Here is a 16830-nt window from a genome sequence, read left to right on the forward strand (position 1 = left end):
TTCCACATCTGTGCTTATTTGCATTAGTGGATATTAGACCTGGTGCTGAATTGAGATACGATTATGCGTTGACAACTTACCATGGCGACAGGTACATGTTTCGTTTGTTATTCTCATATATAGATTTGCTAAAAGGTGGACCTTAGAATGGGTAAATTAGCCACTAACCTACTTTCTGACATTCAAGAATTAATTCAGTGTTTTAAAACTGCTAACTTAATACACAAAGGTGGACCTTATAATTTGTAAATGTGCTATACTGAGCTGACAAAGTGGACCTCACTTCAAGTGTTTTTGATGGTCTAAGCTAAAGTTTTAAAGGAAAAGAAAGATACCTTTAATACTCAGCATAGACTTGATAAACTACCTAAATCAATGAAAGTGGAACCAACAGTGTCTACAATTGATCAAATAATCTAGCAAAGGTGACTTCCAAGATAATTTCAAATGATCGTAACCTAATAAGGTGGAACCTTTATTACCATGGAATAAGCCAATGTTATGATTTGCTGAACTTTGTATAGCTTAACCAAGATACATGGACCTAACAATGTATAACATTGTGCAAAGAAAGTTTTACTAAACTAAACTAACAAAAATGAACCTTACAATGTGTAGACTCGCTATAAAAGAAACCTAACAAATATGGACCTCACAATGTTTAAGCTACTTTTATGATGACCTTGTTTTATTTTACATAAAAAAAGATATTACAGAGCTTTAATTAGGTTAATATTGCATTCTACATTTTCGTTCAAATCTCTAATATTGCTTCCCAATAGCCACCATCTGGGACAGATGTGAATGTGAAAGAGGATGATTGCAAGCCAACATGTGATCTGAGTTTAAATTGTTATTCATATGAAAGCTGAAAGCCTATAAAATGTGGCCTACTTTTTTGGTGAAAGTAGATCTTTTTTCCACTGAAAAGAAAAAAAAGCTAGAGTATATGATTACTATTGCTTAGAGCGCTTAGAGACTACTTTAATACTTACTACTTACTTACTATATTCAATTTTGTTTTCAAATGAAGAATAAAAAGTTGAGCATAATTCACACAAATTATTTTGTCTGCAAAGTAAAGTGTTTTGGTAAGCCTGATATACGTATTTGTAAGGGGACAAAACTTCAAACCACCACTAATTATAATGATTATCCAATGATCTTATATTTTGAAACAATGAAGGAGGATGCTGCCAGACAGAGGGAACGTGAGACGGCAGAGCAATTGGTGAATACAGCAGAACGGAAACGTTTGAGAGAGGAGCTGAGTGGGAGGCTGAGTGGGAGGCCGAGAAACGAAAGAGGGAAGAACGAGTTAGACAAGAAGAGGAGGAACAGAGGAGGACGGAGGAAGAAGAAGAAAGGATTAGGGATTTGAAAATTCAGGTAAGAACTTCATTATTTAAATTGTGAGATTGCAATGAAAAAGAATAACGGATTAGGAAGTCAGAAAGATGGGTAAGAACTTCTTTATTTAAAGGAAAACGAACCCTTCCTTCTTGTCTTTTCATATTGATTCTACTCTTCTTCTTTAAAAAAACAAGTATTTGTACTATCTGCTTCCCTTTTCTCCTTTAAGTGATATTTATGTACTTTACTTTAGAATCAAACATTCAACAAGGCTTTATGCTCTTTTTCATTAACCCTTGTTATATACTAATTGTTTCTTTCCAATTTTGTAAATCTTAGTGTTTACTTATATCTAATAGTTTGATCTGATCATCTTCCTATTTTTTATTTTTACATCCTCTTCACGTAGAATCAGTTTGAAAAATACAAAAAAAAAAAAAACATCCATAATCAAGAAGAATGACAAAATATTCCTGTTTCTTTCTTACAGTCACAGTCAGGCAGTTCATATACACCGGATAGTGAAGAAGAAAGTGAAGAAGAATTCTTCCCAAGAAGTTTGAGAAACAAGGCTTCTAATAGGGTAAGAATATTCATTGTTTCTATGTATCATTGAACCCAATAACCCTATTTGTTAATCTTTTTTGGCAAAAATCATATCACATAACAAATATAACAAACATGAGTGAAGACAAAGTCGATAGAAAACATATAAATCACGATAGCAGGTGCATAAATTAATCGTGAACAAAACATATTGAGAGTTGTCAACAAATTAATGTCAATACCTATACGGTCGTGTCAAAAATGTCATATAGAAAAATCATATAGCCATAACTTTATTATTCCATTCACATTTGTGCTGACTTGTTTTATTCTGTCTGAACTTTGATTTCAAACTTGTTGACTTGAGGGTTTGGGTTTCTTTTTAATCTGTGCCCACAGCTCCATTCACTACCTGTAGTTTCCTTAAAACCACCCCTCCCACCTCCCACTCCTTCAATTTCTCCTTCCTCTTCTTTCACATCTGCTCTTTCTCTTCCTTTCAACTACTTTCCTCATACTCCTCCCGTTCCTGTTACTTTTTCTTCTTCCTCATCTTCTCTTTCTCATTCTCTTTCCCTACATCCTGTCCCCTTTTCTTACTCTGAATCTTCACTTACATGTCTTTCAGGCAATTATCTCTTTGCTCCTCCTCCTTCTCCTGTCCGATTTTCCCCTTCTCATTCTCCTTCCCCTTCTTCCTCTCCTCCTCCTTCTCCTCCTTCCTCTCCTTCTCCTACTGCTCCGCGTTCATCTCCTCCTATTTCTACTAATGCTTTTCTTCCCCGACCCTCATATTCTCTTCCTGTTTTTTTCCATAATACTCTGTACTTTTTTCTTGCTCTATTACTTCTTCTTCTTCTTCTTTTCATTATATTTGTCATTCTTTTGTATGTTCTTGAGTAATTTTCTCAAAGCTATTTTTATTGATTTCCCCACTTTTATTTCATTTCTAGTGGGGTGGTGTATTTCCTTCCTCTTTGTTTCCACTTCTCCTCCTCTTCTCCCCCTTCCTCTCTAACTCGATCCTCATTCTCCTCCTTCTCCTCATTCTCCTCCTCTCCTTCCTCTCATGCTATTCCTTCCTTTTTTCTTGCTCCCTTATTTCTTCTTCTTTTCATTCTACTTCTGATTTTTTTTTTATGTTCTTGACACTGTTATTCATGTCCCCCCTTTTATTTTGTTTCTACTGGGGTGGGAGGGGGTGGGGACGTGGCTGACAAAGGAATTAGCCAATTGGTAAGATATTAACTTATTATTAGGTTGAATCGTATTTCACTGGTAGATGAAGGGTGCCCATTCAAGCGTAGCGAGCGTAATCTCAATGGTATCCGAATGGTATTTAAATGGCGTTTGTGAATGGTATCTGTATGGTATTTTCAGTGGTACTTCCGAATGGTATACCATTGGTATAATAGTGGGTTCTTGTATAGCGCTCATGTCAGTCAGATTTGACCCTCCTGGCGCTCCCGATTATTACCCTGGCTTTAGCACGGCTGCCATACGGCGCTCCAGCATTTCAAGGAATCAATTCCTACCAGGTACCCATTTACTTCACCTGGGTGTAGTGTGGCAAATGTAGATCAATGTCTTGCCAAAGAACATTAGCGTGGCGGCATAACATTGAACATTTTTTTGTAAGGGTTGTTTGACATTGCAAATACACCTAAATACCCCATTTGTTTGACAATGTAAATGCACCCAATGAAACATTCTATTTCTTCAACTGTGCAAACACACCAATTCAACACCCTATTTGTTTGACAATGTAAATTCACCAATGAAACAAACAAATAGGGTATTGAATAGGTGTATTTGCAATGTCAAACAAATGGGTGTTGAATTGGTGTGTTTGCAATGTCAAACAAATGGGGTGTTGAATAGGTGTATTTGCAATGTCAAACAAATGGGGTGTTGAATTGGTGTGTTTGCACAGTTGAAGAAATAGAATGTTGAATAGGTGCATTTGCTTTGTCAAACAAATGGGGTGTTGAATTGGTGTGTTTGCACAGTTGAAGAAATAGAATGTTGAATAGGTGCATTTGCTTTGTCAAACAAATGGGGTATTGAATAGGTGTATTTGCAATGTCAAACAAATGGGGTGTTGAATTTGTGTGTTTGCACAGTTGAAGAAATAGAATGTTGAATAGGTGTGTTTGCAATGTCAAACAAATGGGGGTGTTGAATTGGTGTGTTTGCACAGTTGAAGAAATAGAATGTTGAATAGGTGTGTTTGCAATGTCAAACAAATGGGGTGTTGAATTGGTGTGTTTGCACAGTTGAAGACATAGAATGTTGAATAGGTGCATTTGCTTTGTCAAACAAATGGGGTATTGAATAGGTGTGTTTGCAATGTCAAACAAATGGGGTATTGAATAGGTGTGTTTGCAATGTCAAACAAATGGGGTATTGAATAGGTGTGTTTGCAATGTCAAACAAATGGGGTGTTGAATTGGTGTGTTTGCACAGTTAAAGAAATAGAATTTTGAATAGGTGCATTTGCTTTGTCAAACAAATTGGGTATTGAATAGGTGTATTTGCAATGTCAAACAAATGGGGTGTTGAATTGGTGTGTTTGCACAGTTAAAGAAATAGAATGTTTCATTGGGTGCATTTGCTTTGTCAAACAAATGGGGTGTTGAATTGGTGTGTTTGCACAGTTGAAGAAAGAGAATGTTGAATAGGTGCATTTGCTTTGTCAAACAAATGGGGTGTTGAATTGGTGTGTTTGCACAGTTGAAGAAATAGAATGTTGAATAGGTGCATTTGCTTTGTCAAACAAATGGTGTTGAATTGGTGTGTTTGCACAGTTGAATAAATAGAATGTTGAATAGGTGCATTTGCTTTGGCAAACAAATGGGATTTGAATAGGTGTATTTACATTGTCAAACAAATGGGGTGTTGAATTGGTGTGTTTGCACAGTTCAAGAAATTGAATGTTTCATTGGGTGCATTTGCTTTGTCAAACAAATGGAGTGTTGAATTGGTGTGTTTGCACAGTTGAAGAAATAGAATGTTGAATAGGTGCATTTGCTTTGTCAAACAAATGGGGTGTTGATTGGTGTGTTTGCACAGTTGAAGAAATAGAATGTTGAATAGGTGCATTTGCTTTGTCAAACAAATGGGGTATTGAATTGGTGTGTTTGCAATGTCAAACAAATGGGGTGTTGAATTGATGTGTTTGCAATGTCAAACAAATGGGGTGTTGAATTGGTGTGTTTGCACAGTTGAAGACATAGAATGTTGAATAGGTGCATTTGCTTTGTCAAACAAATGGGGTAGTGAATAGGTGTGTTTGCAATGTCAAACAAATGGGGTATTGAATAGGTGTGTTTGCAATGTCAAACAAATGGGTATTGAATAGGTGTGTTTGCAATGTCAAACAAATGGGGTGTTAAATTAGTGTGTTTGCACTGTTCAAGAAATAGAATGTTGAATAGGTGCATTTGCTTTGTCAAACAAATGGGGTATTGAATAGGTGTATTTGCAATGTCAAACAAATGGGGTATTGAATAGGTGTATTTGCAATGTCAAACAAATGGGGTATTGAATAGGTGTGTTTGCAATGTCAAACAAATGGGGTGTTGAATTAGTGTGTTTGCACAGTTGAAGAAATAGAATGTTAAATAGGTGCATTTGCTTTGTCAAACAAATGGTGTTGAATTGGTGTGTTTGCACAGTTGAATAAATAGAATGTTGAATAGGTGCATTTGCTTTGTCAAACAAATGGGGTGTTGAATTGGTGTGTTTGCACAGTTGAAGAAATAGAATGTTAAATAGGTGCATTTGCTTTGTCAAACAAATGGTGTTGAATTGGTGTGTTTGCACAGTTGAATAAATAGAATGTTGAATAGGTGCATTTGCTTTGGCAAACAAATGGTGTTGAATTGGTGTGTTTGCAATGTCAAACAAATGGGGTGTTGAATTGGTGTGTTTGCACAGTTGAAGAAATAGAATGTTGAATAGGTGCATTTGGTTTGTCAAACAAATGGGATATTGAATAGGTGTGTTTGCAATGTCAAACAAATGGGGTGTTGAATTGGTGTGTTTGCAATGTCAAACAAATGGGGTGTTGAATTGGTGTGTTTGCTAAGTTGAAGAAATAGAATGATGAATAGGTGCATTTGCTTTGGCAAACAAATGGGGTGTTGAATTGGTGTGTTTGCACAGTTCAAGAAATTGAATGTTTCATTGGGTGCGTTTGCTTTGTCAAACAAATGGGGTGTTGAATTGGTGTGTTTACATTGTCAAACAAATGGGTGTTGAATTGGTGTGTTTGCACAGTTGAAGAAATAGAATGTTGAATAGGTGCATTTGCTTTGTCAAACAAATGGGTGTTGAATTGGTGTGTTTGCACAGTTGAAGAAATAGAATGTTGAATAGGTGCATTTGCTTTGTCAAACAAATGGGGTATTAAATAGGTGTATTTGCAATGTCAAACAAATGGGGTGTTGAATTGGTGTGTTTGCACAGTTAAAGAAATAGAATGTTTCATTGGGTGCATTTGCTTTGTCAAACAAATGGGGTGTTAAATTGGTGTGTTTGCACAGTTGAAGAAAGAGAATGTTGAATAGGTGCATTTGCTTTATCAAACAAATGGGGTGTTGAATTGGTGTGTTTGCACAGTTGAAGAAATAGAATGTAAATAGGTGCATTTGCTTTGTCAAACAAATGGTGTTGAATTGGTGTGTTTGCACAGTTGAATAAATAGAATGTTGAATAGGTGCATTTGCTTTGGCAAACAAATGGGATTTGAATAGGTGTATTTACATTGTCAAACAAATGGGGTGTTGAATTGGTGTGTTTGCACAGTTGAAGAAATTGAATGTTTCATTGGGTGCATTTGCTTTGTCAAACAAATGGGGTGTTGAATTGGTGTGTTTGCACAGTTGAAGAAATAGAATGTTGAATAGGTGCATTTGCTTTGTCAAACAAATGGGGTGTTGAATTGGTGTGTTTGCACAGTTGAAGAAATAGAATGTTGAATAGGTGCATTTGCTTTGTCAAACAAATGGGGTGTTGAATTGGTGTGTTTGCACAGTTGAAGAAATAGAATGTTGAATAGGTGCATTTGCTTTGTCAAACAAATGGGGTGTTGAATTGGTGTGTTTGCACAGTTGAAGAAATAGAATGTTGAATAGGTGCATTTGCTTTGTCAAACAAATGGTGTTGAATTGGTGTGTTTGCAATGTCAAACAAATGGGGTGTTGAATTGGTGTGTTTGCACAGTTGAAGAAATAGAATGTTGAATAGGTGCATTTGGTTTGTCAAACAAATGGGGTATTGAATAGGTGTGTTTGCAATGTCAAACAAATGGGGTGTTGAATTGGTGTGTTTGCAATGTCAAACAAATGGGGTGTTGAATTGGTGTGTTTGCTAAGTTGAAGAAATAGAATGATGAATAGGTACATTTGCTTTGGCAAACAAATGGGGTGTTGAATTGGTGTGTTTGCACAGTTCAAGAAATTGAATGTTTCATTGGGTGCATTTGCTTTGTCAAACAAATGGGGTGTTGAATTGGTGCATTTGCCTTGTAAAACAAATGGGGTGTTGAATTTGTGTGTTTGCACAGTTGAAGAAATAGAAGGTTTCATTGCATGGGTGCATGTGGTTTGTTAAACAAATTGGGTATTGAATAGGTGTATTTGCAATGTCAAACAAATGGGGTGTTGAATTGGTGTGATGTGCACTGTTGAAGAAATAGAATGTTGAATAGGTGCATTTGCTTTGTCAAACAAATGGGTGTTGAATTTGTGTGTTTGCACAGTTGAAGAAATAGAATGTTGAATAGGTGCATTTGCTTTGTCAAACAAATGGGGTGTTGAATGGTGTGTTTGCAATGTCAAACAAATGGGGTGTTGAATTGGTGTGTTTGCACAGTTGAAGAAATAGAATGTTGAATAGGTGCATCTGCTTTGGCAAACAAATGGGGTGTTGAATTGGTGTGTTTGCAATGTCAAACAAATGGGGTGTTGAATTGGTTTGTTTGCACAGTTGAAGAAATAGAATGTTGAATAGGTGCATTTGCAATGTCAAACAAATGGGTGTTGAATTGGTGTGTTTGCACAGTTGAAGAAATAGAATGTTTCATTAGGTGCATTTGCCTTGTAAAACAAATGGGGTGTTGAATTGGTGTGTTTGCACAGTTGAAGAAATAGAAGGTTTCATTGCATGGGTGCATTTGGTTTGTTAAACAAATTGGGTATTGAATAGGTGTATTTGCAATGTCAAACAAATGGGGTGTTGAATTGGTGTGTTTGCACAGTTGAAGACATAGAATGTTGAATAGGTGCATTTGCTTTGTCAAACAAATGGGGTAGTGAATAGGTGTGTTTGCAATGTCAAACAAATGGGGTATTGAATAGGTGTGTTTGCAATGTCAAACAAATGGGTATTGAATAGGTGTGTTTGCAATGTCAAACAAATGGGGTGTTAAATTAGTGTGTTTGCACTGTTCAAGAAATAGAATGTTGAATAGGTGCATTTGCTTTGTCAAACAAATGGGGTATTGAATAGGTGTATTTGCAATGTCAAACAAATGGGGTATTGAATAGGTGTATTTGCAATGTCAAACAAATGGGGTATTGAATAGGTGTGTTTGCAATGTCAAACAAATGGGGTGTTGAATTGGTGTGTTTGCACAGTTGAAGAAATAGAATGTTAAATAGGTGCATTTGCTTTGTCAAACAAATGGTGTTGAATTGGTGTGTTTGCACAGTTGAATAAATAGAATGTTGAATAGGTGCATTTGCTTTGTCAAACAAATGGGGTGTTGAATTGGTGTGTTTGCACAGTTGAAGAAATAGAATGTTAAATAGGTGCATTTGCTTTGTCAAACAAATGGTGTTGAATTGGTGTGTTTGCACAGTTGAATAAATAGAATGTTGAATAGGTGCATTTGCTTTGGCAAACAAATGGGATTTGAATAGGTGTATTTACATTGTCAAACAATGGGGTGTTGAATTGGTGTGTTTGCACAGTTGAAGAAATAGAATGTTGAATAGGTGCATTTGCTTTGTCAAACAAATGGGGTGTTGAATTGGTGTGTTTGCACAGTTGAAGAAATAGAATGTTGAATAGGTGCATTTGCTTTGTCAAACAAATGGTGTTGAATTGGTGTGTTTGCAATGTCAAACAAATGGGGTGTTGAATTGGTGTGTTTGCACAGTTGAAGAAATAGAATGTTGAATAGGTGCATTTGGTTTGTCAAACAAATGGGATATTGAATAGGTGTGTTTGCAATGTCAAACAAATGGGGTGTTGAATTGGTGTGTTTGCAATGTCAAACAAATGGGGTGTTGAATTGGTGTGTTTGCTAAGTTGAAGAAATAGAATGATGAATAGGTGCATTTGCTTTGGCAAACAAATGGGGTGTTGAATTGGTGTGTTTGCACAGTTCAAGAAATTGAATGTTTCATTGGGTGCGTTTGCTTTGTCAAACAAATGGGGTGTTGAATTGGTGTGTTTACATTGTCAAACAAATGGGTGTTGAATTGGTGTGTTTGCACAGTTGAAGAAATAGAATGTTGAATAGGTGCATTTGCTTTGTCAAACAAATGGGTGTTGAATTGGTGTGTTTGCACAGTTGAAGAAATAGAATGTTGAATAGGTGCATTTGCTTTGTCAAACAAATGGGGTATTAAATAGGTGTATTTGCAATGTCAAACAAATGGGGTGTTGAATTGGTGTGTTTGCACAGTTAAAGAAATAGAATGTTTCATTGGGTGCATTTGCTTTGTCAAACAAATGGGGTGTTAAATTGGTGTGTTTGCACAGTTGAAGAAAGAGAATGTTGAATAGGTGCATTTGCTTTATCAAACAAATGGGGTGTTGAATTGGTGTGTTTGCACAGTTGAAGAAATAGAATGTAAAATAGGTGCATTTGCTTTGTCAAACAAATGGTGTTGAATTGGTGTGTTTGCACAGTTGAATAAATAGAATGTTGAATAGGTGCATTTGCTTTGGCAAACAAATGGGATTTGAATAGGTGTATTTACATTGTCAAACAAATGGGGTGTTGAATTGGTGTGTTTGCACAGTTGAAGAAATTGAATGTTTCATTGGGTGCATTTGCTTTGTCAAACAAATGGGGTGTTGAATTGGTGTGTTTGCACAGTTGAAGAAATAGAATGTTGAATAGGTGCATTTGCTTTGTCAAACAAATGGGGTGTTGAATTGGTGTGTTTGCACAGTTGAAGAAATAGAATGTTGAATAGGTGCATTTGCTTTGTCAAACAAATGGGGTGTTGAATTGGTGTGTTTGCACAGTTGAAGAAATAGAATGTTGAATAGGTGCATTTGCTTTGTCAAACAAATGGGGTGTTGAATTGGTGTGTTTGCACAGTTGAAGAAATAGAATGTTGAATAGGTGCATTTGCTTTGTCAAACAAATGGTGTTGAATTGGTGTGTTTGCAATGTCAAACAAATGGGGTGTTGAATTGGTGTGTTTGCACAGTTGAAGAAATAGAATGTTGAATAGGTGCATTTGGTTTGTCAAACAAATGGGGTATTGAATAGGTGTGTTTGCAATGTCAAACAAATGGGGTGTTGAATTGGTGTGTTTGCAATGTCAAACAAATGGGGTGTTGAATTGGTGTGTTTGCTAAGTTGAAGAAATAGAATGATGAATAGGTGCATTTGCTTTGGCAAACAAATGGGGTGTTGAATTGGTGTGTTTGCACAGTTCAAGAAATTGAATGTTTCATTGGGTGCATTTGCTTTGTCAAACAAATGGGGTGTTGAATTGGTGCATTTGCCTTGTAAAACAAATGGGGTGTTGAATTTGTGTGTTTGCACAGTTGAAGAAATAGAAGGTTTCATTGCATGGGTGCATTTGGTTTGTTAAACAAATTGGGTATTGAATAGGTGTATTTGCAATGTCAAACAAATGGGGTGTTGAATTGGTGTGTTTGCACTGTTGAAGAAATAGAATGTTGAATAGGTGCATTTGCTTTGTCAAACAAATGGGTGTTGAATTTGTGTGTTTGCACAGTTGAAGAAATAGAATGTTGAATAGGTGCATTTGCTTTGTCAAACAAATGGGGTGTTGAATTGGTGTGTTTGCAATGTCAAACAAATGGGGTGTTGAATTGGTGTGTTTGCACAGTTGAAGAAATAGAATGTTGAATAGGTGCATCTGCTTTGGCAAACAAATGGGGTGTTGAATTGGTGTGTTTGCAATGTCAAACAAATGGGGTGTTGAATTGGTGTGTTTGCACAGTTGAAGAAATAGAATGTTGAATAGGTGCATTTGCAATGTCAAACAAATGGGGTGTTGAATTGGTGTGTTTGCACAGTTGAAGAAATAGAATGTTTCATTAGGTGCATTTGCCTTGTAAAACAAATGGGGTGTTGAATTGGTGTGTTTGCACAGTTGAAGAAATAGAAGGTTTCATTGCATGGGTGCATTTGGTTTGTTAAACAAATTGGGTATTGAATAGGTGTATTTGCAATGTCAAACAAATGGGGTGTTGAATTGGTGTGTTTGCACTGTTCAAGAAATAGAATGTTGAATAGGTGCATTTGCTTTGTTAAACAAATGGGGTGTTGAATTGGTTTGTTTGCAATGTAAAACAAATAGGGTGTTGAATTGGTGAATACATTTGCAATGTCAGACATTTTGTAAGTATTATTTTTTATGTCATGCTTCATCGACCAATGGTAGGACTTCACCAAAATTACAAATGTGAACCCCCATGCCCCCTCCTGGGACAAATTTGGGTTTGTGGGACATTATGACCTTAAGTGTGAGAAACTGTTGCAAAACAAAGTCTAATATTATTGTACCACCTACCACCATACAAATTGCTTTTGTATGGACAAAATTCTTTGGGAAGGTACAGAGAATTTTTGATTGGGGCTCGTATCTAGAGTAATGACTCGTGCATGACACACTGAAATAATATGAAGTGACAATTTCATCAGTTTACCCTATAACTTCAATGGTGACAATGATCTTGCCCAGCACTTTATTCTAAAAATTACTGTAAAATTTTGCCCCAGGTTGAAAATTTTGGTGTAAATTGTTAGTAAAAAAAAGAAGAAGTATACTCAAGCATGTGTCTATTGAGCCTTAATTCAATGTAAAATGTTGACATATTTATGCCTTCGCACACCGAAGGTGGTGCCAGAGGCATCATGTTTTTGGATTGTCCGTCCGTTACCGCTTCTTGTTAGCGTGATTACTTATGACCGGCTGATCGGATGTTTGATATCAGATTTGATTTGAGCTCTGATTTGAGCTCTTGACCACGATAACTTGAATGGTTTATTTGATATTGATGTAATGTGGGTGAAGTATGTATCATAAGTCCCCAATAAACTGCTCAGATTTCAGGGTTCAAAGGTCACAGGGCCTGAAATATGTCTGACTTGAGCTCTGGACAACGATAACTTGAGAAAGGTTTATCGGAAATTAATATAACTTGGGTGACGTATATATTATAAGGCACCAATGAACTGATCAAATTTCAGGGTTGATAGGTCAAAGGTCACATGGCCCTATACTTGGTGTTTTACCACAACTTGAAAGTGGTTAATTGGATATTGATGGGGCTTTGGTGAGGTATCTGTTAATAAGGCACCAATGAACTGATCAGATTTCAGGGTTGAAAGGTCGAAGGTCATGAGATATCATGCTTAGTGATAATGTGACAATGGCTCATTGGATATTGATGTAACTTAAAGTATGTATTATTGCGCACTGATAAACTTATCAGATTTTGGGTCATGATCAGCGTTCAAAATTCGCGGGGCCCCATACCTGGTGTCTTTACAAATTGGACCCGGGTGCGGAATAATACCTGCCGACTGCATGCAGCCGAATAATCTCTAGTTATTGTTGACTTTTCAAAAATACACATCATTGTAAAGATATATTCCAGATTTGTATCCAGGATTACAGTATATCTGAATATCTCATCAAATGTGAAAAATAAAGAGGAAAAAATAAAAATTTGTACCGAAAGTTTCAGTCACAATTAAACTTTACTCTCGTTGCCATCAGCATGTAAAACACCCAAATGAATTAAAGTTGTGCCTCTTGTATTTGCTTTTTCAGGAAATTAACTCCAACAGACAACAGAAAAAAGTGGCACCTGTGATGGTTGAAAGTGACAGTGAGATCAACTCCAATGGAAAGAGGAAATTGGTAGAAAGTGAAGGTGATATCAAGTCTAACCGAAAACTGGGAAAAAAAGCACCTGCGATAGTAGAAAGTGACAGTGACAAAGAAGATGAGCCATATGTGGCACCAGTGATGGTTGAAAGTGACAGTGAGATCAACTCCAATGGAAAGAGGAAATTGGTAGAAAGTGATGGTGATATCAAGTCTAACCAAAAACTGGGAAAAAAAGCACCTGCGATAGTAGAAAGTGACAGTGACAAAGAAGATGAGCCATATGTGGCACCTGTGATGGTTGAAAGTGACAGTGAGATCAACTCCAATGGAAAGAGGAAATTGGTAGAAAGTGATGGTGATATCAAGTCTAATCGAAAACTGGGAAAAAAGGCACCTGCGATAGTAGAAAGTGACAGTGACAAAGAAGATGAGCCATATGTAGCTGCATCAAATACAAAACCCAACGGACCAAGGAAATGGGATTCATATTCATACTGTCTATATTGCGGTAAGAAGCAGTCACAGCTTAAACGCCATCTGTTACGAAAGCACACAGATGAGTCAATGGTTGCAGAAGCCCAGGCAACAGTTGATGATAACAGAAAAACGCAAATATGGTCAAAAATAAAGAAATTAGGGGACTTTGAGCACAATCAAAAGGTACACATTGGAGAAGCAATGGATTTAAAAGTAACAAAGAGGCCTAAATATAAAGCGAAATATGATGTGAATGATTACGTCCCATGCTCTTATTGTTACGGATATTACCATATTCATTCCCTGTACATTCACAGAAAAAATTGTAAAGCAAAAGATGGAAGCAAGAACAATGCAACAAACAAAAACATGCATGTGAAAAGTGGTAGAGCTCTTATACCTATGAAGCATAGCACAACAAGTCAATGTCGCAGAGCAGTTGATTCAATGGGTTGCAATGATATATCACTAATAATAAAAAATGATCAAGACATCCTTGGTGTTGGACAGAATCACTTAGGAAAAAGCAATTCTGCTAAGAAGGAAGAAACATGCAGAGAAAAAATGAGGACAGTCGCAAAAGTTCTACAAGCAGCAAGAAGCATTGACACAAGTATTGTAAATGCGTCAGACATGCTTACTCCTAGCAAATTTGATACTGTAGTTAAGGCTTCTCTTGTTGTAAGCAAATATGATGAAGGCACACAAAAACATGGGGCATACTCTACTGCTCTCAAGCTTGGACCATTTCTTAAAGACCTGGTGGTGGTTGTCAGGGGCAAGTATACCAGACAACATATGGAAGACCATGTGAAGACGGTCAATGAATTTGAAAGGTTGCTTGTTGATGAGTGGAACATTCATGTGACTTCCTCTGCACTGCAGCAGCGCACCGAGAAGAATTGGAAAAACCCTAGGACACTGCCTCTCACACAAGATGTTGTTCAATTTAACAAGTATCTTGCAGAAACAGAGAAAGAAATAAAGACAGACATAGAAGAAGCTGGCATGTCACCAGATCTATACAGAGATTTGGCCAATGTAACTCTAGCGCAAATTGTAACATACAATAGAAGACGACCTGGGGAAGTAGAAAGAATGAAAGTAGATGAATACAGAGAGCAGATCACCAAGACTGACATATGCCATGATGAAATTTTCAAGACTCTCACAATGTCAGAGAAGGCAGCAATGAATCGGCTGAAGATGGTAAAGGTCAGAGGCAAGAGAGGAAGGGGAGTTCCAGTCTTTTTGACTGAAAACACAAAACAGAGTGTGGATATGATAATAGACTACCATGACCAAAGGCAAAGAGATGATGAGCCACGCAGATACATATTCTCTCGAGCATGTGACACTGCTAGTACTCCGTACAGAGCCTGTGACGCAATGAAAACACTTACTGATAAGGCAGATCTTATGAAGCCAGAAAATGTCAGGTGTACACGACTACGGAAACATATAGCAACTACGTCCCAGCTGCTGAACTTAAATGATCATGAGTTAGAGCAGTTGGCCAATATGATGGGTCATGATGTTCGTATTCATCGAGAATATTACAGACTTCCGCAAGATGTCCTGCTGTTGGCAAAGGCTAGCAAACTACTCACAATATCTGCAAAAGGTGAAATGCACAAATATGCTGGAAAGTCACTTGAGGAAATTGAGCTGAGTCCAGACGACACTGTAGATCTAGATGAAACCGACCAAACAATGTCGGGAGACACACAGACTGAATATAGTGATGAAGAGACTGGACCTCGTGATCAGTGTAGACAAGAGCCCTGGAGGAAGCGATGCAGAAACAGTAGTTAGTGACAGTGAAGAGTCTGAAGTCTTTGAAGAGGTAAGCAGACGTACCCAAGCAAAAGTAAAGCGTGTAGGCAGAAAATACAACAGGTGGACAGATGAACAGACACAATATCTCAAATCCAGGGAAGAAGTCAAGAAAATGTTGAAGACTAAAACTGTGCCAGGAAAACTGGTTGGATTACAAATCATACAAAAGAGTAAGGGACTGCTGAAAGACAAGAACTGGAAAGAAGTTAAATTCAAAGTCCATACTTTAAACCAACTTGAAAGGAAGAGGTTGCAGAAGAAGGAAAAGATGTATGTGAAAAAGTAAGCAGGGTGTTGTGGATGGACCTCTCCTTTGACAGCTGAATTAATTGCGACATACCTGCATTTTGTACCATTTTTTCTTTTTTTGTTTGTATTGAAGTGTTACTACAAAAATTTGATATAGGTTTTAGTTTAGGGAAAAGAGTTCATATTTTACCTAAATTCAGTATCAGTATGGTACATGCTGCAAATCACATCATGGTTGATTATTACACAGAACACCTCTACACCAAGTGCAGTTGGTAGATGCTTCCAATAATATTGGAATGAATTTTGAAATACTGGCCTTTCAGGTTATCAAATACCTTACCTATGGTATGTGTCAGTGTTGTCTCAATACTCAATTGCCCATTTTCATTTTTCTTTTATCAGAAAGTAAGTGTTTCCTATTATTTTAATTAAGTTTAAGAAATCTGTACAGTAAAAGAAATGTCCTGCATTCAAAGCATTTGGTGATGGATATCCAAGAATTGTTATGTTGGTTTCGTTGATTTGCGGATGTAACACTGACACCTGATGTTTCCAAATCAACCAAATGCTTCATCTATCATGAGTCCCTGTGATTTCACTTGATACCATTGGTTGACTGTCTCATGTAAATATGTTGTACAAGTACATCAATTAAGGGTGGTGGAGGGATAATGTTTTATCCAATATGTTTTATCTTGTAACTCGTGAACAACTCTGATGGGAAGTGCATGAGTGTATACATTTTCTGACAGGAAATTACACAATAAATCCATTGGTGACTCCATTTAAATCACACAAAAAACCTGCTTTTTACCCAATTTTTTGGACCACCATTATAAAGTAACTTTACAGGGAAATTTTTTTTTTAATGTAACATTAATCCAGGCACTTGAACCTCATTTACTACTCTCAGTTGTTTCAAACTCGTACCTATTGTCCAAAACATTGACAAATATTTTTTTGAAAATGTCATTCCCAAGTTTGAGTTTATGCATCATGGGTTATGAAAACAAACTCAAGGACCTACTTTAATACAAAAAATTAAAACTAAAATTTAGTTGCTACTGTATATTCTGCATGAAAGTTTACCAAGGAGATGCTTTATTTTGGTGTCTGGATTAGTTCCAAAAAAAAAAAAAGTGGAGAAAATAATACGACTGAAATTGTTGATTTTATGCAAAAACATTTATTTTCATCTAATGGCATCCAATGGCATCCAATGGCATGTTTCCAGTTTTGTAATGAT

General features: G+C 36.7%; 1 protein-coding gene across 1 annotated transcript; it reads left to right on the forward strand.

Moving 5' to 3' along the window:
• Window positions 1-1273: 1273 nt before the first annotated feature.
• Window positions 1274-15308, forward strand: LOC105440849. The gene is made up of 3 exons (XM_030986450.1): window positions 1274-1389; window positions 1844-1936; window positions 12957-15308. Exon 3 carries the CDS (start codon window positions 12999-13001, stop codon window positions 15306-15308), a length of 2310 nt encoding a protein of 769 aa, XP_030842310.1. The 5' UTR covers window positions 1274-1389; window positions 1844-1936; window positions 12957-12998.
• The last annotated feature ends 1522 nt before the right edge of the window (window positions 15309-16830 follow it).

This window comes from Strongylocentrotus purpuratus, unplaced genomic scaffold, assembly GCF_000002235.5.
Source record: "Strongylocentrotus purpuratus isolate Spur 01 unplaced genomic scaffold, Spur_5.0 spur5_scaffold_15, whole genome shotgun sequence".
NCBI lineage: Eukaryota > Metazoa > Echinodermata > Echinoidea > Camarodonta > Strongylocentrotidae > Strongylocentrotus > Strongylocentrotus purpuratus.

Bases quoted from the DNA above. Each gene is read 5' to 3' on its own strand.
- LOC105440849 (XM_030986450.1), top strand. From the start codon at position 12,999: ATGGTTGAAAGTGACAGTGAGATCAACTCCAATGGAAAGAGGAAATTG.